The sequence below is a fragment of the Ziziphus jujuba genome, chromosome 10 (genome assembly GCF_031755915.1).
Source record: "Ziziphus jujuba cultivar Dongzao chromosome 10, ASM3175591v1".
NCBI classification, from domain to species: Eukaryota; Viridiplantae; Streptophyta; class Magnoliopsida; order Rosales; family Rhamnaceae; genus Ziziphus; species Ziziphus jujuba.
The window spans coordinates 8,299,635-8,326,758 of NC_083388.1; the positions used below are offsets into that span (position 1 = coordinate 8,299,635).

The 27,124-nt window shown below is 34.6% G+C and overlaps 1 protein-coding gene, 1 long non-coding RNA gene and 1 pseudogene across 2 annotated transcripts; all 3 read right to left on the reverse strand.

Moving 5' to 3' along the window:
• Window positions 1–6,577: 6,577 nt before the first annotated feature.
• Window positions 6,578–10,286, reverse strand: LOC125420763 (uncharacterized). Its single transcript, XR_007238991.2, has 2 exons — window positions 9,749–10,286; window positions 6,578–9,319 (listed from the first exon to the last, which is right to left on the reverse strand). It is a non-coding gene; the product is annotated as an uncharacterized LOC125420763 (long non-coding RNA).
• A 3,219-nt stretch (window positions 10,287–13,505) lies between these two features.
• LOC107410879 (subtilisin-like protease SBT4.4) lies at window positions 13,506–16,874 on the reverse strand. Its single transcript, XM_025070780.3, has 10 exons — window positions 16,785–16,874; window positions 16,551–16,648; window positions 16,368–16,459; window positions 15,968–16,214; window positions 15,344–15,842; window positions 15,118–15,215; window positions 14,800–15,015; window positions 14,585–14,696; window positions 14,292–14,505; window positions 13,506–14,106 (listed from the first exon to the last, which is right to left on the reverse strand). Exons 1-10 carry the CDS (start codon window positions 16,872–16,874, stop codon window positions 13,565–13,567), a joined length of 2,208 nt encoding a protein of 735 aa, XP_024926548.2. The 3' UTR covers window positions 13,506–13,564.
• A 1,692-nt stretch (window positions 16,875–18,566) lies between these two features.
• LOC107410880 (subtilisin-like protease SBT4.9) lies at window positions 18,567–21,896 on the reverse strand (annotated as a pseudogene).
• Window positions 21,897–27,124: the final 5,228 nt, after the last annotated feature.

Below are 27,124 nucleotides of genomic sequence, written 5' to 3' on the forward strand. Positions count from 1 at the left end.
AACATCAACATTAAAAGGGGTAAATACAACAATAAATTACCTTTGACTGCGAATAATATAAATCTTAATATGTTTATTATATATCACAATAAAAACAGCATCTTCTTCAAATGCTATTTGATTTTCAACTTGGGAGAGGCTGTTGAAAATGACAATAGGATTCTAAAGGTTTGTTTGGTATAGCTGATGAAAATAGAATTTTAGTTTGTAGAGGATTGTATAATAGATCTTTTTAAAAAAGAGTTTTTATTAAAAAGTTAATAAATATTTGGCTGTAAATAAAAAAGCTGTATTAATTGCTCAATGAGTTTTTATATAAGCTAAAAAAGCGTTATTAAATGCTCATTGAATTTCCATATAAGCTAAAAAAAGAGCTTTTCTAAAAAAGTTTAAAATTTGGTTTTCTCTTTAATTAGCTTAAAAAAACTATTTTTTAGTCAACAAGTGCTTGTTGACTTTTGTCAAATGTTTTTATTTTTTAACAAAAGAGATTTTGGTCTTCAAATAGAACTTTTAATCTAAAAAAAAGCTCTGCCAAACAGGCACTAATACTATTGAGTACCAATAGACCAGACAATTGATGAAGATAAGGCAAAACACACTAAAATTCTTTTCTTCATTCAGGGATTTGAAGGAAAGCACTTCAGATACCAATTTGAGATCGGGTTTAGGATTCTAGTTAACTTTTGCATTGAAAGTTGAATTTGCATGGCCTATATTCTTAACTCTTCTTTGAAACTCAACCGTAAAAGATTTATTTGTTGGAACTGCTTCATGTGCAAATGTAGGATAATTTAGGTCCTTTGGCTCAATTGTAGAAACTTGAGGGCGGCCATGATGTGCTATTATCTCCGGTTATAAGCCTTACATCTTCTTGACCTTAAATGGTACATAGAAAGGTAATGTAATCGTCTATGGTAGTTTCATACACAAATCCAAGATCTGGAGCTTTTAGAGGATCAATATGCCCAGCTCCATAACCAAATTGATCATCAGAACTTTGATTAGTGTTCATTTCCTAAGCTGCAGACAAAGAAGTAGTTTTTGATTACATGGAGTGTTAGGCAAGTGAATCCAGTTATGTATAAAAGTGGTGTCATGAATACCATAGTCATAAGAGCTGATTTAATGACCGAAGGTGACCAATGAAGACGAAATGTTTTGATGTATGCAGCTACTCAAGCAGCATTGTGGCAAGACACTGAGGCTCCAAATACTACGTTGTATTTGACCCTCCTTTGATCTCTTGGCTCATGTGAAGGTGAATCATGAAACTATAGGTGAAAATGTAGCCAAAATGTTTAACATTTGTGTTGTTATATCAGGCTGCAGTATATTTTACATAACTATAAAAAGTTTCTCAATAAGAAAAAAACAGAATGACAAAATAAGCCATGTAAATATATATATATATATATATATATATATCTTCAAAATATTTGGTACAGCCATATTTGGGCCCCTTCCAGAGAAGAAAGAAACCTGAGGAGCAGTAGTATCTTTTATAGCTTTGCTTTTTAATATGGTTGCTTGAGGGTTCTATGAAAACCAGAAAAAAACGAGTTTGAAACATGCATTTTAAGAAACAGAACAATAAGGCTGTGTAGTTATATTATCTTAAAAGCTGTTTTTGCTGTTTATACTGATATGGGTATATCATTAGTTAGGCTTCACCTTACATGTACTTATCCTTTACTCTTGTATCAAGTTGTATATATAATGTCTTTGTTTCATTAATAAAATAGAGCTTTTTCACATTCTGCCAAACTGTCATACAGAACACAACTAAAAACCAATATGTAGGAAACTCATACTTTGTCGAAGGGAAAAAATCCTCAAGGCTTAAAACTGATGTAGGCGATGGTTCAAGAAAATAAGTCTCACGATAAGTTCATTTCAAAGCTACTGTAGCAAATACACCTAGGAATCCCTCCGTTAAAAATATCTCATGACACAACCTTTCCTTGTGTTGTAGTCTTGTTTACGCAGTTAGAATGCCTGAAATGGTGTAAATAGCAAGAAAAGTTTAACTGTTATTTTCCAATTCTAGCTAATTTTGAAGATATTACTATATATGTACCAATAAGCTCCTTACTATAGTCAAGATATGAAGCTTTCTTTCCATGTACCAGCGAAAAGCTTGTTCCATTCATTGTGAAAGGGTTAATTGAATTACCTCGTTAATGCAAAAAAATAATATAACATAAGGAATGTATTATAATGATACAAAGTATAAAAGAATATTCCGATAGAATATTTGGTTATTCATGCTAGTAGTAATGCAGGAGTCAATGAGACATATAAGTAGAGCCATTCCATTGCCAAAAACTACTTTGCTTGTGTTAGGGGTAAATAAATCGCTTCTGTTATTAATGACTTATACAAGACAAATACACAGATAAAACATAAAATATTCATACGTTCAATGGGACCCACATATATAATAATGTATGAAATACTTTACACATACATTCAATGGGACCCACATATATATAACCTATGAAACACTTTACACCTAAACACCCGACACTACTAACTTGGACACGATGGCTCTTTTTCTAGGAGTCTACTCTACCCACTTGAATAGCTCACATTACATGGCAGCTCATCTTTCTCTTTATATAGCTTGCCCATGTGGGTTGCTGAACTTTCTCAAAGCTTTGGACTTCTCCTCAAAGTTGGTGCTCCACATTGCAAGCTTAGATATTTTCTTCACCAATTCCAAAGCTTTACATGCTGTCTATCAAACATAATAGATAATTCTAGAAACCCAAGTCAATGTTGAATATTCTTCAGCTTGCAATATGTCATTCTATGCTGCTTGCTGCTGTTGTCATTGTCCATGGTGTCGTACTTACTACACTCCTAGAGTTGAAACCGTTATTATTAGCAGTGCTTACGGTCAATACTCATTTCTTCAAGCCATGGAAAGTTGATGGAATTTATCGAAAGATATTGTGGGATACTCTTAGTGGAGAAAGGAAAATAGAATATAACTATGTTTTTTTTAATGTAATTGTTATATATATATGTTGTGGAAGCAATAGCTTCCTATTTATATAAGTAAAGGTAGATTCTTTAGCCAACTAAACCATTCATGAATGTTCTAGGTTCTAAAAAGTCAAGTTTAACTTAAACACTTATACATATAAATGTTTACAAGTATAAGGTGGGTTGTAACACCCCGTCCCAAATCGCACCGGAATCCGTGCACGTTGATCGAGGTTGACCGTTGACCGTTGACCGAGCGGGTCAAAAGTTGACTTTTTGTTCCAGTTGGAATTTCCAGTTGACCAAGGTATCGTGGCGAAGTGCATGATGCCCCGAGTTCGTAGACTAGTAGCATGTCGAAAACGGAGCTACGGTTTGAAAGTTATGAGCGAAACAAGTTGAGGTCCAAACTGTCCAAGGGGTGCCGGAGTTGACTTTTTATTTATGGGGAAATGAGCTTTGACTCGTGCATGGTTGTGAAGTGCTCGTCGATACGGGTTCACAGACTAGCGGCACGCTTAAAATGGACATCCGGTTAAAAAGTTATAGACGCGTGAAGTTTGCCGGATAGCTTAATATTTTAATGTTTTTGAGTTGATGAACAGTAAAATGCCATGTGTCGTCACCTGATTGGTCCACGTGGAATGAACAGTGTCAAACAGTGGCTTTTATTTGACAAAAATCTCGGGGAAGAGAGAGAAAGAGAGAGAGGAGAGAGAAAAAGGAGAGAGTCCGACCGGCCACCGGAGATTTTCAAATTTTCTGGCCGATTTACTGTACACACACCGGCCACCAAGATTCCCCTCCCCATTTCCGGCAAAACCTCAAAATTTCACTGCCATTGGCCGCCGGACGCCCCCGGATCGAGGCGGCGAAGATCGGCGGTGACTTTTTCCCTCCACCGCCGGCCACCCCCGATTGACCCATTTCTGGCCATTTTCCGGCCACACGCGCCAGCTAGCCTTCATCACCTCCTCAAGTCCGGCCGACCCACCAAATTTCACGGCCACCGGACCACCGACGCGCCGGGATCGGAGCTTTTTCCGGCGAGGGGCCGGAATTCTTCAAACCGTGATTTCTCCGCTGTCTGGCCTCCGTTTGCCTCACTGTCGGTCCCATTGGATTGCTCTCCCCTCAATCTACAAATCTGCAAAAAATCTCAGCCAACGGCCACCGCACGCACCGCCGTCGGCGACGGTTGCCGGTGACCGCGGCGGCTCGCCGGAAGTTACTGTTCCGGCGAGTACCCAGTCCCACCGCCGGCTCCTGTCCACTGTGTTCGACCTCCTGAACCCGAATCTGGCATCCGTTTCTGCCAATTCGTAATGGTTTGGGAGAATTGCGGAGTCGAAATCCGAAAAGCTTTCCGGCGAGATTCCGACCCCGTCGGGTCCGATCACCGGAAAGTAAGACCGAATCAGTGATCCTCATCACTCAAGCTTCGATTCGGTATATAACTCGTAACTTTTAGATATCGTTTGGTGTTCGTTCCCCGGGTACCCATTTGGGAATTACCCGAATAAAATATTAATATATTTGGTTGGTATACTGTGGTCGTTTAGGTGCACGCGCGAGTAGTGGCGTTGATCCGGCGGAGGATCTTAGCTGATTTACGCACTCAAGGTGAGTGACCCACCTTCAAAAAATATTTTGGGAATTTAATTGTGGTTAATTGGTATTTAAATTATGCTCATGTGGTACAATTTGGTTATGGTTTTATTGTGGTTTAATTTATTTATTATTCATGAGCAAATTATATTTCGATAGTATTCGTACGTGGTTTTAAGTATTATTTTTCGGGCATAATTGGGTTAAATATTTTACAAAAATATTTGTTTAAATTTTATAAATTATGCCTGCGGTATTTTTATGGTTGCATCTCGTATTTGGAGAAAGTTGTGGTTTGTTTGTTATCGATGGTTCGTACCGGTATGTTAAATAAAAATATGTGGGATGGTAAGTGTGAGAATTTAATGTATTTCCCACGGTAGTTTTGGAAAACGGTACGGTTGGTTTAATAATTATTTTAGACGCATTCACACAGTATTGGTGTTCTGGTATATGTATATGTGGTTCAGCGCGCAAGTATTATTATTTCACCCGTGAGTTGCCATTGGACCGTGGGCAGGCAAGTTTGTTATTGCGCATAGCCGCCCCCCTCCTTGGCCGGGATGATGGTTTCAGCAGCGGTACTGTCGGGACACCAAAGTGCCGTTTGCAAGTTTCTCTCTTTAACCCCCCCCCCCCCGCGCCAGTCGGTGCTTAGGACGCTGGGTATCGGAGGGCATCACTGGTATATGGTGTGGTGCGTCAAGTGTAATTGTCAAGTGTAGTTTTCAAATAAAGTTTAAAACCCCAAAGGTGTTCAAAATTTTTTTATTATAATTTATTACATTTTAATTATATATTGGGGTATGTATTTATTTATTTATTGTTTATCAAATGGTTTAATCCCTTGGTTTTCGGGAAGTATGTACATCGGGTTTTGTGAAATTGTTTTAAAAAGGGAACATTTCAAACGGAGTGATTGGTGAGAGTTTTGAGGAAAATTATTGTTTCCAACAGTTATTATTTATTATTATTTATTTATTAATTGTTGGTATTTATTCAATTCCCTTAATTGTTATTATTATTATTATTATTATTATCATTAAAAGTGTTCAGTAGTTAGGGTCACTCATTGAGATGATTAGCATCTCACGTTTTTAAGTTCCATTCCCTTAGGTGCAAGTGGTGGTAGACGTTCTTCTGGAGCGAACCAAATTTTCCGCTGCTATCATGTTTCGAGAAGTACCTTTGTACTCTTTCATTTCAGTGTATTATTTCTTTCATCTTTGTTGTATTTCTGATGTTTAGCACTTCATAAAGCTCTGTATACTATTGGGACACTTATGTTTTATTTATGCACTGGACTGTTGTTATTGTTGAGAAGTGCTGTAGTTTGTGGGACAACTTGTAGTTTGCGGGAGGAATAAGGGGGTGATTATAGAAGTGTGTTTTAAGTGCAGGTAATTTTTGGTAAGTCTTACCCTTAGAGGAGGTGCTGCCGGATTTTTCGTTGGAAGGTTCGGTGGTATTTCCCTGGGATCAGGGCTTGTCTAGGGTTCCGGGGAGGAATTCTGGACGGGTCCTGACATGGGTTCTGGCCAACTAAACCATTCATGAATGTCTTAGGTTCTAGAAATTCAAGTTTAACTTAAAACACTTATACATATGAATGTTTACAAGTACAAGATGGGTTCTTTGGCCAACTAAACCATTTATGAATGTTCTAGTTTCTAGAAAGTCAAGTTTAACTTAAACACTTATACATATGAATATTCTAGGAAGTTAAGTTAAACTTGAATACTTATACATATGAATGTTCTAGGAAGTCAAGTGAAGTCAAGTTAAACTTGAATGCTTACATATATGAATGTTCTAGGAAGTTAAGTTAAACTTAAACACTTACACTTATAAATATCCTAGGAAGTTAAGTTTAACTTAAACACTTATACATATGAATGTTCTAGGAAATCAAGTTAAACTTGAACACTTATACAAAATATCTTCATCGATCTCCATACCTTACTTGCCATCTAAATAATTCTAGAAAAGTATTTATTTATTTTTAATTTCCTTTTAGAAATGTGCAGCATTAATTCAACACTCCTCCTTGATGCACATTTCTGTTACTCCAATCTTGCTTCTTAGTAATTTGAATTTGCTTTGAGGTAGTGCCTTGGTGAAGATGTCCGCTAATTGCTCTTCAGTCTTGTAGTATTTGATTGCAATTTTTTTGTTTACCTCAGCTTCACGAACAAAGTGATATTTTCTTTTAATGTGCTTGGTCCTGTTATGGAACATTGGGTTCTTCACCATTGCTATTGCTGATTTGCTGTCACAGTATATTTTCATTGCTTCATTTTGTGGTTCTCTAAAGTCATCAAATATATACTTGAGCCATAATGCTTGACTTGTGGCATATGCAACTGCAATATATTCTGCCTCTGCAGATGATTATGCAACTGTTGCTTGCTTCTTTGATGCCCAAGAGAAAATGCCTGAGCCAAAAGTGAACGCATAGCCAAAAGTGCTTCTCATGTCATATGCTGATCCTGACCAATCACTGTCTATGGAGATTCTTGATTTGTCTTCTGAGGTCCTTAAGTTTCATCTGGCTCCTCCTCTCTTTGTTGTTCTATTATTGGTATATAAATTATCTTCCTTTCAACGTCTTTAGTTTCCCAGTTGTAGGATGCATCTTCATCAAACTCAACGTCTCGACTAATGATTAACTCGTTTGTTTCCAGGCTATAGATTCGATAGCCTTTTGATTGCAAGCTATAGCCAAGAAAGATACCTTTTTTTCTCTTGTTATCTAATTTGCTTCTCTTGTCCTTTGGCATGTGGGCATAACAAATACAATTGAAAACCTTGGGATGCTTTGCTGATGGTTTTCTCCCACTCCAAGCTTCAATTGGCATCATGTTTTGAGCTGCTTTGGTTGGGCATCTGTTTAGTAGATAGACTACAGTAGAGACAACTTTTGCCCAATAACTATTCAGGAGATCTTTATCCTTCAGCATTGTTCTATCCATCTCCATGATTGTTCTGTTTTTCCTTTCCGATACACCATTTTGCTTTGGAGCGTACCAGACTGTAAATTGGTGCTCCATACTTTCATTTTCACAGAAATCGTTGAACTTCTTGGAGATGTATTCCTTTCCTCGATCACTTCAAATTGTTTTGATTTGCTAGCCATTTTGTTTTTTGACTAAATTTATGAATTTTTTGAAAATCTCAAAGACTTGTGATCTTCCTTGCAGAATCTATACCTAAGTCATTTGAGTAAAGTCATCAATAAATAAGATGAAGTACCTGTTTTGGTTTAGTGATGGAGTTTGCATTGGTCCACAAACATCGGTGTGAATTAGCTCCAGGGGCTTCTTTGCTCTCCGTGCTGTGCCTGTTGGGAAAGGTTGCCGATGTTGCTTGCCTTGTAAACATGCTTCATAGGTACCATTGATATCTTCAATAGTTGGTAAGTTACACATCATGTTCTTTTGTTGAAGAATCCTGAGGCCATTGAAATGAAAGTGACCAAATCTCTTGTGCCAAATCCATGAGATGACTACTTGTGCCTTCATGGCAGCTTCACTAGCATATTTCCATTTTATTAGAAAAGATTTGTTTCTTTTCATCTTGATTTTTGCAAGCTCCACAATTTTATTTGTCTTGTCATATATTGTACATGAATCTCTTTCAAAGCTCAGAGAGTATCCTTTCTCTATCATTTATCTGATGCTAAGGAGATTTTGATTTATAGAAGAGACTAACAATACATCAGTAGTGTACCGTTTACCCCTTTTGGTTTCTACACCAATGGTTCCTTTTCCTATAGCCTCTATAAATTCTCCATTTCCAATTTTGACTTTTGTTTGTATTTTATTTAGGCTACATAAAATACTTTTATCTTTTGTCATATGGTTACTGTAACCACTGTCTAAATATCAGGTGTCCTTTTTATCTTCACATTGTAAGACATAGAATAGATGATTTTCTATGTCCTTATTTTCAGTAAAATTAGCTTGATGTGTGTTTTTAAAGTGACAATCTTTTTCAACATGCCTAAATTTTCTACAGACTCTATACTGTGGTTTTCCTTTAAACCAATAGTTTTTTTCCAAATGACTTTTTCTTTTGCAAATATCACAAGGAGAATATTTGCTTTTTTTGTTTTGGTTATTTCTAGAATTTTCTTGTGATTGTAGTAACCATATGACAAAAGATGAAAGTATTTTCTGTAGCTTAAATAAAATACAAACAAAAGTCAAAATTGCAAATGGGGAATTTATAGAGGCTACATGAAAAGGAACCATTTGTGTAGAAACCAAAAAGGGTAAACAGTACACTACTAATGTATTGTTAGTCTCTTTTATAAATCAAAATCTCCTCAACATCAGATAAATGATAGAGAAAGGATACTCTCTGAGCTTTGAAAGAGATTCATGTACAATATATGATAAGACAAATAAAATTGTGGAGCTTGCAAAAATCAAGATGAAAGGAAACAGATCTTTTCTAATAAAATGGAAATATGCTAGTGAAGCTGCCATGAAGGCACAAGTAGACATCTCATGGATTTGGCACAAGAGATTTGGTCACTTTCTTTTCAATGGCCTCAGAATTCTTCAACAAAAGAACATGAATCGTAACTTACCAACTATTAAAGATATCAATGGTACCTGTGAAGCGTGTTTACAAGGAAAGCAACATCGGCAACCTTTCCTAACAGGCATAACATGGAGAGTAAAGAAGCCGCTGGAGAAGATTCACATCGATGTTTCTGGACCAATGTGAACTCCATCACTAAACCAAAACAGATACTTCATCTTATTTATTGATGACTTTAGTCGAATGACTTGGGTATATTTTCTAGAAGAAAGATCACAAGTCTTCGAGATTTTCAAAAAATTCAAAAATTTAGTCAAAAAAGAAAGTAGCTATCTTTATTTTCCTTTCTCCACCGAGAGTATACCACAATAATTTTCAATATCTTTTGATTCTTCTATAGCAGTAATAATTGCATCATATTTTTCTATGCAACTAATCAAAATTTTTTCTACTACTTTCTTTTCAGAAATATTCTCTCCATAGGCTCTCATTTGATTAACTACTTCTTTTATTCTTGAGTAGTAAGCTTTAGCAATCTCATACTCTTTCATTTTAAATTTTCAAAATCTCTTCTCAGAGTTTGTAGTTTTATGGCACGTACCTTAACATTGCCTTGAAGCTCCTCCTGTAGTGTATCCCATGCCTCCTTTGCCGTTGTAGCTCCCATAATCCTTGGAAAGATTTCAACCGCCATAGGTTGTTGTAGAACAAACAAAGCTTACGAATCTTTTTGTCGATTCTCATCAAGCTCCTTCTTTTGATTGTCATCTAGTATGGTAATGTCAGTAGGAATAATGTAGCCCTCACTGACACCATCCCATAGTTCTTAGGATCTAAAATAACTGGTCATTTTTATAGACCACAAATTGTAGTTTTCACCACTAAAGACTGGAATTGGAATTGGGCAGAAGGTATTCTTGGCCATGGTGAATGAAAATAACTACGCCTAGTTTATGAACTAACCTGGCTCTGATACCACTGATGGAATTTATTGAAAAATATTATGGGATACTTTTTGTGGAGAAAGGAAAATAAAATATAGTTACTTTTTTTTTTTAAATGTAATTGTTATATATATGTTGTGGAAGCAACATCTTTCTATTTATACATGTACAATGTAGGTTCTTTGGCCAACTAAACCATTCATGAATGTTCTAGGTTTTAGGAAGTCAAGTTTAACTTAAACACTTATATATATATAAATGTTCTAGGAAGTCAAGTTAAACTTAAACACTTATACCTATGAAAGTTATAGGAAGTCAAGTCAAACTTAAGCACTTACACACATGAATGTCCTAGGAAGTTAAGTTTAACTTAAACATTTATACATATGAATGTTCTAGGAAATCAAGTTAAACATGAACACTTATACAAAATATCTTCATCAATCTCCATGCCTTACTTGCCACCTAAGTAGTTGTAGAAAAGTATTTATTTATTTTTAATTTCTCTATAGAAATGTGCAGCATTAATTGCAACAAAAGCATCAATTGCAATAAAATCTCCAAAATAATTAGCTATAGCACCCCCAATTGATACTGAAATTACGTCAACTCTATCAGCAATTGCATCGTCAAAAGCAGCCAATATATTTGCTGCACCGCAAACATCAACACTTTCATCACGGACTTTATAAACTGCAATTCTAGCAGAAAGGGTTCCTCCTCTTGCAGTGCCTTCTGCTATTCCATATAAACTAACATTCTTTACATTGTTTCCAGCCGCTATCGAGGCTGTATGGGTTCCATGTCCAAGAAAGTCCCTTGCATTAGTCTTCATTGATGTGCTATGATCTTGCTGTAAAATGTGGATTAATTGTCTCAAATGACTGATGGAAATTTTTACGGATAACTGATAATTGAGCTGCAGTTGTTATTTTTGAAAAACTGTCTCTAAATTCTAATTGACTCGGAGAATAATGTGGGGAAGTACTTTTTACATTTGAAATTGTCGCCACCATTGTAGGCACCTTTCCTCTTCTTTGGTGGAGGGCCAAAACCTTCACCATTAAAGCTCTCTGATTCGGCCCAAACTCCAGTGTCAAGAACACCAATTACAGTATCACTCTCGACTGTGGGAGTTCTTTTAGTTTTCTGGTGGAGATCCATGAAGTCTCATGAGCTTGTTGTTTGAACTGTAAAATTTCTGCACGGGAATGCAGAAACTACTCCTTTCATCTCTGCGAACTGCACTTTAATGTTTCTTCTAGTTATACATCAATATGTGTGTGCATATGCATATGTGTATGCAAGAAGAGTCTGAGATGGATTGCTTATATACCAGCAAGCCTTTGTCTTTGAGTATCAGTAAGTTTGGCAGCAAAGCCATTGAAACTGCTTTTGTAACTTCAAGTTAAAGACTTCTCTACAGTACTGCTTTATGTCAAAATAAATTAATCCAAGTGTGAGCAGAAAAAGAATGGAGAATGTGGAGAGAAACAAGATGATAATCAGAAAAGCCTAAGCTGCAATTGAATATATAAACAACTTGACATGTAGAAGATTATAACATGCCCTGCAGAACACCTTGTTGAAGACTTATGTGGTTAGCTGTTGGTGAGTACATCGCATCATCAGGAAGTGACCCCATGTACACAATATATTCCTGCATCATCATCATCATCATCATAGCATTTTCAGTCATAAAAATTGGATACAAGATATTGCCACGATGAAGCAGTACTCAAGAAATTCTGTGGCAGAAAAGAATATATTTGCCTTTCTATAATCATTATCAATCGCTTTGCACGTTAAACTCGTTGAGAGCATGAAAATGGAGATCAACAAATGGTAAAACATGTACCTACCCATTGGTTGTTTGATTCCATCTACTGTCAAAACTTAAAAAGATTCTAGGGCTTGAGAAATTTATAACAAGAACCACATGAGTATTTATTTATTTATTTAGTTATTTTTGGTTACCATTAATATACAGATTCCAATTTATTTCCATTGGTATATTTGGAGTTACAGGTAAAAAATTTACAGGATTTCACTCAGGATAGTTTCCAATTTTCATGGTATGTTGTGTCACGTCCTTAGCTGGTTTGAAACATTGGACAAGCACAATAACTAATCTAGCCGTTTTATTTTCATCTAAGCTAATACCCAAGTCAAAAAATTGTTCCCTTATAAGGAAACAAGCATTAATTTACCTGCAGAAAATAAATAACTCTAACGAGGTATGAATAACAAAATTACTTTTAATTATTATTATTATTTTTTGCTAATAGAATACCACAAGTAAAGAGATCAAAAGCAAGCACTAACCTGAAAATCAAATGAAGGTTACAAATAAGCTACCAATCTTACAATTAATCTCTAAACCATGAAAAATATACAATTAAAGACAAACTCCCAAATTTTTATTAAATAATTAATCTGTTGTTATTATTATTAATTTTATTTTTGTTTCCTCTCCATTATCTACCTGAATCAAGCTATCAATTAAGAATGGAACACCAAAATAAACTTACATGGAAACTGCAATAGCAACAAAACCGCAATACTAGTTACCAATAAGCTACCACTCGTACAATTAATCCCTAAACCTTAATAAACGTGCAATTAAGGACATACACATGTTGCTAAGGAGAGAGCTTCTGAAAGTCTTGCTTTACTCTGTTTCTCAAAAGAGAGCGTGGCAGAAGATCCTTAAAACAAAATCCTGGATTTTAACTACATGTCCTCATGTATGTTTTTTCATTGCATATGCAAGAAAACCAGAACTCAAAAAGCCCTTTATAAACCTCTTGTAGCAAGCAGTCTTGCTTCTGAATCAAGCCTAAACATATGAAAAATTAATATGATTTGCTTGTAAGCCCAAAAAAGAAGTCACAATTACAATAGAACAGCTAAACATAAAATTGTAACTATCTCCAACTAATCAAATTGACAGAATACCAAGACAATGCAATCCAAATTGCAATGGTATTAACCAAAAGAAAATTAAAACTCATGTGAAAAGTCAATGGTGGATGCTCAGTATGGTTCTAAGTTACATTAGAGTTGACCAAAAGAAAGGACAAAAATGTATAACTTTACATTAAAATTTCTGCTGTGAGAAACTATTCTTATTGTAACAGGTGACAAATGTTAACTATTTGATTTATTTGACTTCTTCTACTACTACTACTACTACTATGGCAGTGTATGAAATTTAAATAAAGTTTGGTATATCCTCAGTTATAAAAATGTGATTTTGGTATGTGGACAACATACAAAATAAGTTGTTTTTAGCTACAACAATCAAACATTATTTGAAATTAACATTACAAGTCAAACTTGATTCTTGATTATCCAGACTCGAAACAACAAATAGATATACTACACAACTAATTATCTTTGACTGGAAGAAAATAAATTATGTTTGATTATTACATATCAAAGTAGTAAAATAACATCAAGAAATTCAGCTTTCAATCTGTGAAGAGGCTGTTGAAAATCACAACAGGACTTCTTACACTGTGAATACTATCAGACCAGACAATGGATGAAGACAACATTGTCCTTATCGGCAAAGCTTCTCCTTTAACAGTCACATTAAAACTCTTCTCCTCATTCATGGATTTGAAGGAAAGAACTCCTGGTACCACTTCGATATCAAGTCTAGGATTTGAGTTAACTTTTACTTTGTAATTGGCGTTTGGAAGGCCAACATTCTTAACTCTTCTCTGAAACTCAACAGTAAAAGACCCATTTGTTTGAACCACTTCATGTGCAAGTGTTGGATAATTGAGATCCTTGGGCTCAAAGTTTGTAATTTTGGGGCAAGTGCTATTATCTCCAGTGATAAGCCTCAATCTGCTACTACCGAAGCCAATTCCACAGAGAAACTTAATGTAATCGTCTTTGGAAGTTTCATACACTAGTCCAGGATCTAGAGCTTTTACAGGATCAATATGCCCAGCTCCATAACCAAATTCACCATCAGAACTTTGATTAGTGTTCATGACCCAAGCTGTAGACAACAAAATAGTTTTTGGTTACATACAAGTTTAGGAAAATTCACAAACAAACCTTATTCTAATACTAAAATGAAATAAACCCAAAAGTATGGTAAAAGAAAGTGGATCTAGTTATCTATATCAAGCTCATAATATGCATAAATTTTTGTAAAAGAGTTTCAAATGTGAAAGTATCTACCAGTAGTCATCAACGATGATTTAATGGCTGAAGGTGACCAATTAGGATGGAATGTTTTAACATATGCAGCTGCTCCGGCAACATGGGGACAAGACATGGAGGTTCCAGATAATATATTGTATTTGACCCTCCTTTGGTCAGTTGGTAACACTGAAGGTGAAACTACAGGTGAATATGCAGCCAAAATATCTATCCCTGGGGCTGTTACATCAGGCTGCAACATATTTTACATAATTAAACAACTCTCTATGCAAATAGGAATACGAAAAATTGGTTCAGGGAAAAACAAATACCTTCAAAATATCTGGAGTAATGAAATTTGGTCCCCGTGAAGAGAAGTTTGGAATATGAGGAGCATCACTATCTGTTATAGATTCACTTTTCAATATGGTCGCTCGAGGATTTCTGTAAAACAAATAACGGAGCTGAATCTTTTGAGGAAACAAACATAGTTGACCAAATCTATTGGTTGGTACATGATCATATATATATATATAGAAACTCATACTTTGTTGAATTGAAGTAAGCTTGGGCGGCTGAATAATTGGCGAAGTTTACAGCTGCAACAGGCACTGGCTCGACAAAAGAAATCTCATTAAGCCCTATTCTCGGACCCACTGCAGCAAATACACCGCCCAAAGCATCTGATGCAGGTGGTATCAAATCACATAACAATATCTTTCCATTCACTGCTGTCTTGTTTATGCAGGTACTAAGACAATTCCTGAAAATGGTGTAAATAGTCAGAAATCTATCTTATCCTGTTAATATTGCAATCTATCCTTCCAATTTTTCCAAATCCAGTTTGAAGAAAGTATATAGGTACCTGCTGTTTTCTATGTCACAGTCATGATGTCCAGCATCTTTTCCATATATCATAGGAAAGCTTGTTCCATTCAATGTGAAACTGTTAACTGAGTTGCCCTGTTTATGAAAGACAATACTCATAATCGATGTGCTAATGATACAAAAAATGATAAAAATCATCCATATTTGATTTCTCATGTTAGTAGGGAAGGGATTAAGTCAAAGCAGTGGTCTGCAGGACATACTAGTAGAATCTGTCCATTGCCAAGAACAACTTTGTCTACAATATGTCTGTCTATGCTGCTTGCTGCTACTGTCATCGTCCATGGCGCTGGACTTGATACAGTCCCAGCAGTTATACCATCATTACCAGCAGAATTGATGGTCAATACACCTTTACTCAATCCATGGAAAGAACCAATTGTTATAGCATCTGCATCATAAGCACCTTGAACAGAACCACCAAGTGATACTGATATGATGTCAACTCCATCAGCAATGGCATCGTCAAATCCAGACAATACATTTATTTCACTGCAAACAACCTCACAAACTTTATAAACTGCAATTCTAGCTGAAGGAACTGCGCCTCTTGCGGTCCCTTGTGCTATTCCAAAGAAACTAACATTCTTTACATTGTTCCCAGCAGCTATTGATGCTGTATGGGTTCCATGTCCAATAAAATCCCTTGCGGTAGCAACTGTTGATAATTCTGATAGGTAATATCGAGCTCCAATGATCTTGCTGTAAAATATGTGGATTAATTGTTTAATATGATTGATAAAATGTCAAGATATAAGAAATCAACTATAAAATTTATGAAAAGTGTCTCTCTAAAGTCTAATTGGCATGGAAAATATGGGCAGTACTTGTTGCATTTGAACTTGTCGCCACCTATGCAGGCACCTTTCCACTTCTTTGGTGGAGAACCGAAACCTTCATCGTTAAAGCTATCTGATTCTGGCCAAATTCCAGTGTCAAGAACACCAATTATAATATCACTCTCAACTGTGGGATTTCTTTCAGTTTTTTGGTGCAGACCAATGAAGTCCCATGATCTTGTTGTTTGAACTTTAAAATTCCTGTTCGGGAATATAGAAACAACTCCTTTCACCTCTGCAAATCACAGTTTAAAAGTTTTATTCTTGTTATACACAAAATATTTGTATGTGCATATATATATATATATGTATGTATGTAATATTATATATATTCATATGTTACTTCTTTAAAATTAATGGCTATAAATGTCTGAGATAGAGCACTTACCAGCAAGTCTTTGTCTTTCAGTATCAGTAAGTTTGGCTGCAAAGCCATTGAAACTTCTTCTGTAACTAGTAATTAAAGACTTTTCTACAGTACTGCTTATGTCAAAATAGAAAAAGATGATCATCAGAAAAGCCTAAGCTGCGATTGAATGGGTAAATAACTTCATACATATAAGATTAATACCTGCCCTGATCAAGAACACCTTGTAGTAGGCTTATGTGGTTGGCTGTTGGCGAGTACACCACATCATCAGGAAGTGACCCCATGTACACTATATATTCCTGCATCATCATCATCATTAAAGCATTTTGCATGAAGGAGATTATTAGCGGCAGAAAAATTTGGATACTAGATAATTTATTTTTCAGATCAAGCAGCAGTCAAGAAAATTTGTACTGCAGAAAAGAAGACACGTGCCTTTCTATCATCATTATCATTGGCTTTGCTTCTTAAGCTTCTGGAGAGCATGAAAATGGAGATCAACAAATAAAATATATACTTAGCCATTGATTGTTTAATCCCATCAATTGTCAAAAAAGAGTATGGCAACGAACAATTTATAACAAGGATCACATGAGGATTTTTTTTTTTTTCCTCCTTATCATGAATATGCATATTCCATTTATTTCCGTTGGCATATTTGGAATTACAGGTAACAATTACAGGAATTTATTCATAAAAAAATTTCCAAATTTATGGATTCACTTCCATATCTGGTTTAAAACATGGGACAAGCACACTAATTAGTCTAGTCATTTTATTTTCATATAAGCTAACAAAATCTTAGTCACAAATTTATTTTCATGACAGGAAAATACGCTTTAACTCCAGAAATAATAACATCAACCAACCAAAATTGAAGAAATATATTCAATCTTTTGTAATTTAACTGCATAAAAAATGCATCCAAATTGTGATTGATGTCGCAGTTCTATTTACCTAAAATTTGACTAAGTTTAGTCATATTACTAACTCTTAAGCATTGTCCTGAATAATCAAAGAAAGAGTGAAACATAAAATATTACATAACCTATATAAATCACATTGAAGTATTACATACATAAGTAAGACGAGTCCAGTACTTCTTTTCACGAGGAGTGTTTGTGATGGAGAATATCCAACAGAAGTTGACTGGCATGTGGTATGTTAATTAACTACTTTCATAGGATACTCCAACAGCAACAAAACTGGTTCGTCCTCATAGGGATAGCCTAGTCTCAAAGCCACTACAAACTGGTTCCCAAAAACATACTAATAGGCAGTAAATGTATTAAATAACTCTTCTGGAAGAGCTTCTCAAAGTCCTGCTTGATTCTGTTTCTGAATCAACCTAAAAATTTAGAAATTGAACAATTTGCTTGTAAGCCCAACAAAAAAAAAAAAAAAAAAAAAAGAAAAAAAGAAAAGAAAAAAAAGATATAACAACTACAATAAAATCCTATCAACTCAACTAATCAAGCTAACAGAATATTATCACCTTAAATTTAAAATTATCTTAAAACTATAAGATTTATACTTTGCTTATATCATCTACCGTATGGTTCTAAATTGCAATGGATTTAACCGAAATAAAGTATAAAAAAGCATTACATACTAACACATCTAATATCCTGTAATTAAATCTATGATTTCTTATTCTAGTGAATAACGAAGTAAAAATTCCCCCTTAATTACTAAGAAGTTCCTGAAATTCAGTACAGATGATTGTAGCAAAGAAAGCACTAAAGAAGGAGAGTTGGAGAATCTCTTATGTGGCACACAATAATAATGGTGTATGGACTCTTACTCTAGTCCAGGATCAATAGGAAAGTTGTCACTCTCTTCTCTCCTTTGCTTTTGGATTAAAGAAGATAATTTATTTGGCATTTCACAGTTGAATAAACTCTGATTTATTTGACATGGCAATGTGTGGAATTTGTTCAAGCATTCTGGGTAGAAATGCTCACGGTTACTCTTTTCATTCTTCTAATCTTTATTGTTTACGTAGAGTTTGGTATGTTCAGTTTCTTAAATATGATTTTGGTCTATGAACAATGAATCTATCATGTTAATTTTAGCTACAACGTTAAAATTATAGATATGGACATAAAAAAAAAAAAAAAAATCAATGTTGATACTTAATACACGAATTAAAACAGAGATGGATGTCACATTATTTACCACACTTTAAAGTAAAAACGACATCTAGAAATTCTGCATTCAACCAAAGAGGTTGCGGAAAATGACAATAGGACTTCGTGACAGTGTGAGTACCATCAGACCAGACAATTGATGAAGACAGAAAAGTTTTATCTGCCAAAGCTTTTCCTTTAACGGTCACGTTAAAACTCTTCTCCTCATTCAAGGATTTGAAGGAAAGAACTCCAGGTACCACTTTGATATCACGTTTATGATCTGAGATGACTTTTACTTTGTAAGTGGAGTTTGCAAGGCCGACATTCTTAACCCTTCTCGGAAACTCAACTGTAAAAGACCCATTTGTAAGTGCTTCATGAGCAAATGAAGGATAATTGAGATCCTCGGGCCTAATAGGAACTTTCGAGCAAGTGCTATTATCTCCGGTGATGAGCCTTACTCTGCCACTACCATAGCAAATTCCACAGAGAAGCTTAATGTAATCATCTATGGAAGTTTCATACACTAGTCCAGGATCTAAAGCTTTTACAGGATCGATATGCCCAGCTCCATAACCAAAGTCGCCATCGGAACTTTGATTAATGTTCATAACCAAAGCTAGAAGCAACAAAATAGTTTTTTGATTACATGGAAAGTGCAGAACAATTCACAAACCTGATTCTAATAGTAGAATGACATAACAAACAATTAATTCTAAAAATACAGCTAAAAAGTAGATCCAGTTGTGCATAACAAGCTAATAACATCACATAGAGTTTGGAATGAGAAAGTACTTGCCAGTAGTCATAAAAGATGATTTAATGGCCGAAGGTGACCAATCAGGATGAAATGTTTTAACATATGCAGCTGCTCCAGCAACATGGGAGGAAGATATGGAGGTTCCCGATGCAAAACTGTACTTGACCCTCCTTTGGTCAGTTTCTAAAATTGAAGGTGAAACTACAGGTGAAAATGCAGCCAAAATATCCACCCCAGGGGCTGTTATATCAGGCTGCAACATATTTTATATAAATAAATAATATTCTATAGGAACAAGAATTATCTTTTGGAAAATAATGAGAGAAATAAGTCATGGAAAAACAGAGACCTTCAAAATATTTGGTGTAAGGGGGTTTGGTCCCCTTCCAGACCAATAAGGAATACCAGGAGCAGCAATATTTTTTATGGCTTCACTTTTCAATAGGTTTCCTTGAGGGTTTCTTGTAAAACAAGAAAATGATCTGAACCATTAGTTGAACCATTTGAAGAAAAGGCAACTAACCAAAGTCAATTTATATGTAGATATATTATTCATAAATATGGAAATTTGTACTTTGTGGAATTGAAGTAGGCTTTTACTGCATCAAAATCTGGATTGCTTAAACCTGCTAACGGAGCTGGTTCAATAAAGAAATCTGAGGGGGCCCTAAATTATTAAGTATTGCCGCAAACAAATGATCAAAAGCATTTTCATTTGGCCTGATATCACATAAAATGATCTTTCCATTGACTGCAGTCTTGTTTATGCAGCCAGAATAGCAGATCCTGAAATGATAAAAATATAGTCAGAAGTTTATGATCTCCTCCCTTAACATTTCTACATCATTGTAATTTCTCCTAAGCTAATTTGAACAGTACTACATACCTGCCGTTATCTATATCGCAGTCATCAAGTACAACACCTTTTCCATATAAAAGAGGAAAGCTTGTTCCATTCAATGTGAAAGCATTAATTGAATTTCCCTGCTTATGTACAAACATACACGTAAAAGAATGCTGTAAATGAAAAAAAATAAAAAAAAAAATAAAAAAAGGGGATTAAGTTAATGCAGGGGTCCATGAGAAATACAAGAAAAGTCTTTCCATTGCCAAGAACAACTTGGTCTGCGATACATCTATCTGTGGTGCTTGCAGCTACTGTCATCATCCATGGCGCTCGACTCGCTACTCTCCCACCACCTAAACCATCAAGGTTATTACCAGCAGCACTTACTGTCAATACACCTTTTTTCAATCCATGGAAAGCACCAATTACTAAAGCATCTCCATCATAATCAGTTATATCAGATTCCCCAAGTGATGCTGAAATGATGTCAACTCCATCAGCAATGGCATCGTCAAATCCGGACAAGATATTTATTCCACTGCAACCTTCATCACAAACTTTATAAACTGCAATTCTAGCGGAAGGAACTCCTCCTCTTGCAGTGCCTTCTGCTATTCCAAATAAACTAACATTCTTTACATTGTTCCCAGCAGCTACTGAGGCTGAATGGGTTCCATGTCCTTGAAAATCTCTTGTAGTAGCAACCGTTGAAAATTCTGTAAGGTAATATCGAGCTCCAATGATCTTGCTGTAAAATATATATGTGGATTAATTGTTTAATATGATTGATAAAATTTCAACATATAACAGATAAGAAATCTGCTGTAAAAATTTACGAAATGTGTCTATCTGAAGCCTAATTGGCATGGGAAATAATATGGGAGAATTACTTGTTGCATTTGAAATTGTTGCCGCCTTTGCAGGCACCTTTCCACTTCTCTGGGGAAGGACCAAAACCTTGATCACTAAAGCTATCTGATTCTGGCCAAACTCTAGTGTCAAGAACACCAATGATAACATCACTCTCGACCGTGGGATTTCTTTTAGTTTTCTGGTGGAGACCCATAAAGTCCCATGAATGAGTTGTTTGAACTTTATAATTTCTATTGGGGAATACAGAAACTACTTCCTTCATGTCTGTAAATTACAGTTTAAAGTTTCTACTTGTTAGCCTATAGACTAGCTATATTTGGACATGTATTCAGACATTACACACACAAGAAGATATATATATATAAATATATATTATATATTATCAGCACTTACCAGCAAGCTTCTGTCTTTCAATATCAGTGAGTTTGGCTGCAAAGCCATTGAAACTCCTTATGTAACTTCTACTTAAAGAGTTTTCGACATTACTGCTTATTTCAAAATAAACTAATTCAGAAACAAGATGATTATCAGAAAAACCTGAAAACTAGAAGTAAAAAAAAGCTGCAATTATAATTAAATATATAATTAAATTGATAGAAGATTATACCTGCCCTGAAGAACTCTTTGTAGTAGTCTTATGTGGTTAGCTGTTGGCATGTAGATGGTATCATCAGGAAGTGACCCCATATACACAATATATTCCTGCACCATCATCATCATCATCATAGCATTTACAACCAAGCAGATTATTATTAGTGGCATAAAATTTGATACCATGTACTTTTTATCTGTCATGATCAAGAAGTCAAGAAAATTTGTGTTGCAGAAAAGAAAATGCTTGCCTTTCTGTCATCTTTTTCGATGGCTCTGCATGGTAAGCTCGTGGAGAGCATGAAAATGGAGATCAACAAATGATAAAACATGTGCTTAGCCATGAATTGTTTCATTCCATCAATTGTGCAAACTTGAGCATGGTGATGAGCAATTTATAATAAGAACAGAGAGGAAATATATATATATTCTTTTCCATCATACATTCCCTTTTTTTTTTTTTTTTGGGCCATTTACTTCTAATTTATTTTTGGAATTACAGGTGATAAGTTGTAGATTTTATGAATTACAGGTAACAAATTTATGGAATTTCACTCATAAAAGTTTCCAATTTCTTGGTATGTTATGTCACATCCTTATTTTGTTTAAAACATGGGATAAGCATACTAACTGTTCTAGCCATTTAATTTTTTCATATAAGCTAACAAATCCCAGGTCAATAAATTTATTCCCATGCAAGAAAACATGCTTTAATTTGCCAGCAGATATAAGGTGATTGTTCTAACAATACATGAATGTCAAAAAGTAAAGAAATCAAAATCCCTAACCTGAGAATCAAATCAAAGTTAAACTTTTATATAACAATACATGAATGTCAAAAAGTAAAGAAATCAAAATCCCTAACCTGAGAATCAAATCAAAGTTAAACTTTTATAAAGTATTAAAGTACAAATTATAATCTCCTAATTTTCACATAAAACCATGCATAATGTAGAATTTAGGACAAACTAATAAGTTTTTATTAATAATTATATGAGATTGCAAATCTGTTTTTTCTCCCATAACTACTTGAATAAAGCAATGGATCAAGAATGAGACATCCAAAAAAACAAAACTTTCATGGGCTACTTGTGACAACCAATGTGAGTGAGTGCAAGAGGAACTAAGGGACTGCTTATGTCCAATCTCATATCATTCGCGTGTGTAATGAGAAATTATTAAAATGTAATAATAGTTATCCTTATAACATCGAAGCTTTTTTAGAATGGTTAACTTTAGGATTCGAAAGAATTTTGAAATTAAGATTTTTGAAGTTAAACATGCTCGGACGGGAGTAATCTAAAGATGAGTGACCTTCTGTGGAGATCCGAACAAAAAATCCCAAATGGGTGATCACCTGAAAAGTTTTGAACAAAATAACCCATACTCAGTGTATTGGTCTTCTAAATTGAGTACAATATTGGTAGATCTAACTCCCAAAAAACAAAAAAAAAAAAAAAAAAAAAAAAAAAAAAAAAGAAGAAAAAAGTGCGTTGGTCTTAAAATCAAAAATAGAAGCATGCTTTTGCGGGGCTGTCTTGGATTAGTTGAAAGTCCTTTGAAGAGGCTGAAGAGATTCCTATGAAAGGCTTGGAAGAGGCTTGCCATGTTGGTTTAGTTGAATGTGTTCTCTTTTCTGTTTCTTTTTCTTCTAACATTCTGTTTGTTAGAGATTAGTCTTCAATTTACACGTGTACATCACTGATTTGATACTCTTGTTGGTAGTTGATATGTCTGTTAGAGCTAAGAATTCTTCAGGTGTTATATAAACCTGGAAGAGTGGATTAGCGTTTGATGAGAGCTTCATTTACACAATCAGAATGAAAACCATCTATATTCTCTCTCTAGTTTTCTCTCTCAATAAACTTCATCTTCAGCCTTAGATTTTAGGTTTACAACTTCTTTTAATTTGAGGTATCAGACAGAGTGACAGATCCCTGGTAGAGGCGGGGTTTCACAGTACTGCAACATTAACAGTATTGGTTCCAAAACAACCTATATATACATAGAGGCAGTAAATGCTATATTAGTGTTTTTTTCCAAATGCAGAGTTATAAATCATAAGGAAATGGAAAACAGAGCAGAACATGCAAACCTCAGCATATGGAAGCCTCAGAATGTTCTAAATTGCATTGGAGTTGACCTAAAGAAAGAATAAGATGTATAAAGTGAGCTTTTTCACTGTGAGAAATCATTCTCAATGAGATAGAAAACAAATGTTGTATTAGTTCTAAGCTCAAATATTAGAGTGGAAATATATTGAAAAATATTTCTTTAGCATAATTCCAGACATGGTCTTATATTTCTCTTAGGCCTAGGGCCTTGAGCTTAACTTGCTTAAAATAAGCAACATATATGCATATGTGATCTTCACTTTGGCATATAATATATTACAGTGGATAGCTATCACTTTATCTCTTGCTTCATAATAATAATAATAATAATAATAATAATAATAATAATAATAATAATTAAAAAATAACTAAAAAGGTTTTGGGTTGGCAAACTGGTAAACCTAGAGCAACTTCAGTCTTTAGACAAATATTTGACTCGATAAAAAATTCCACTTTTGATTCTTCATTTTTATTTTTATTTTTTCTTTTTTATAATGTAATTCATAAATTTTGGGGTATACACTTGAATTTTTCATGGAATTGACCCGAAGAAAAATGTTCTCTTGAGCAAAGGTCGATAGTTCCAATCTCCCCACCCCAATATATAAATATATATATATATATATATATGTAAATGACAATAAATTATGCAAGCAAATATTACTTTATTAGATTATTAAGAATCAAAGCTCCTCATTCAAGGATTTGAAGGAAAGAAAATCAGGTATCACTTTGATATCCAGATTATTATTTGAGATAACTTTCACCTTGTAAATGGAATTTGCAATGCCAACATTTTTAACTCTTCTATGAAATCCAAATGAAAAATATCATTGAATTGAATTACTCGATGGGTAAATGAAGGAAAATTGAGATCCATGGGCTTTGTAGAAATACTGGGGCAAGGTGCAATTCTCTCCAGATACAAGCTTTACTTTGTCTTTAGTATAGCCAATGGCAGATAGAAACTCTAATGTAATCCTCTTTAGAAGCATCATACACAAATCACTGAATTTATGGCTTTCACAGGATTGACATGCCCAGCTCCATGACCATATTCTATTTCTGAAAGTGGATCAGTACTATCCATGGCAGAAGCTATAACCAAAAAAAATAAATTTGATATGGAATCACTAAAACAGAACATGTCCTGTAAAGTACAACATATTGTCTGGAACCTCGACGTCTTGTCCCCATGTTGCTGGAGCAGCTGCATATGTTAAATCATTTCATTTTCATATTATCTTACAAAATCCCAAGTCAACCAACCATTTTCTTTTCTGTCTAAATATAAAAGAAAAAAGAAAAAACAACCAATTTGTTTCATGGTAAGAAAACAGCTTTAACTGCAAATAGATATAAGGTGAAACCCTGACGAGGTTTCTTTTATCATTATTATTATTAGTAGTAGTAGTAGTTGTACTAGTAGAATCTCTGTATAAATATATTGCATCTGTTATTTCTAAATTTTTTATTAGTACCCTGTTTTTTTTTTTTTTTTTTTTTGACCTTTTTGTTGAGCGCATATGGCTATGTATATCTATGCGTAGCAATGGTTTATTAGTATTACTAATTTACTATTATATGCAAATGTCATAAGACATGCAAGCGTAAAATGAGATCACAAACCTTCTCTTTTCAGTCTTTACAACATGAACCGCAAAATGACCTTTTGGGACATCCGCTGGCTGCCATTGAATCTTACTTGTTCAGTGTTAAGAAAAAAGGTCCGCTGAAGAAGTAATTTCTTATCAGGAACTACACAAGGCAAGCGAAAACCCGTGGTTTTGCAAGTAGATAGAGGATGGACAAGAAGAGTCAAGTGCGCTGCTAACAAAGAAAAAAGATGACAAGATAATTTTTAAACAATGAAATGTTTTCTATGCAATGCTGTGATAACTTGAGCTGCAAGTTAAGCCAACCAAATACATAAATTTGTTATACACAGATTGGTGCCAAGAGTCTTTTGGATACATGTGAGTAAAATAATCCTCAAATCTAGTAAGCTATATATGTGTTTACAAGCTGCTGGTCAGAGAAGAAAGAAGAGGAGATTTCCAGGTTCCAAAACGACAACACTTTGCTGCCACATCAGTTGATAAAGGGCAGAAAGGTTATTTCACAGCTTGCTTGTTTCGGATGTTGGAGCTGCTTATTTCACAGCTTGCTTGTCTCGGACGTTGGAGCTGCTGGGGATTAATTGAACGCACCGTTTTCTTGTCTCGGATAAATAGATGGGCATTTTTCTGGTCTTCTTTTATATATATATATATATATATATATATCAGATATAGAAGGAAAACGCTGAAAAAGAGAGAAAATTGCAGATCCGTGTAAGCTTTGTGCAAGAAGAATCCTTTGAGTTTTGACAGCCATTCTTTCTTGTTTTTCTTTGTATTCTCAATGTGGGTTTGAGAGAGATCTATGTGGAGATCGAAGAGTGAATGGGTGTATTGGGTTCTTGGGTTTTGGTTTTGGGAATTCTTGTGTGAATCCTTCGTTAAAGAATCTGTAACAGCTTGTAAACACTACATTTACACAGTGCAGAAAGCTCAACACCGGAGCAACGAGGACGTAGGTCGTTTTTGGCCGAACCTTGGTAAATTTTGTGTGTTCTTGTTAGTATTTTTCGTTCTGAAATTAGTTCCAGAATTCTACAACAATACATGTGGTCTAAAAAGAGACATGAACTCAAGAGAGATCATACATGGGATTTTATCTTAGAATTACCAATTTATCATTAAAATTAGAAGAAGAAATATATCTAGTATCCCACCTCCTCTGTCGGAGATCTCTTTCTCATATAATGCAAAGATTTGATGTTGCTTTCAGGACTCAGTTGTAAGCCGCCCAATTCACATTAGTGAAGCCATATAAATCAGGACATGAAACCGGTTTTAACTGAAGCCCAAGATATATTCAGCCTTCAAGATATCTGAGGACTCATTTCCATGCCAACCAGTGAAACTTAATTGGTAGGTGCTGCAAATATTGACTCAACTAATTAAATACGAACCTGATCTCTGGCCTTTTAATTGTAAGGTACTGGAGAGCCCTACCATTTTAATTGGGGGTGACATTGCTTCGAGAAGAAGTATAAGGACTAAATGTACAAGGAAGGAAGTACACGGGTGGGCTTTAAAATTTATCCTTAAAATTTTTAGTAACAAACTCTACATTAATTAACAAATTCAAGTCAACATTGGAACTTAAATATAAACACAAAGGAAAATGTCCCCTTGTCAATCACGTAAAGGTACAACTTCTAATTTCTCCACGTTCAATATATAAATGCATTTTAAATTTATAATAAATGATAATTAAATATGAATGCTAATTACTTTATTATATTACTAAAAATCAAAGTTATAAAAATAAAACAAACTAGAATATATATAATATATATATATATATATATATATTTTTTTTTTTTTCCATATTTTGAAGTAAACGAATAA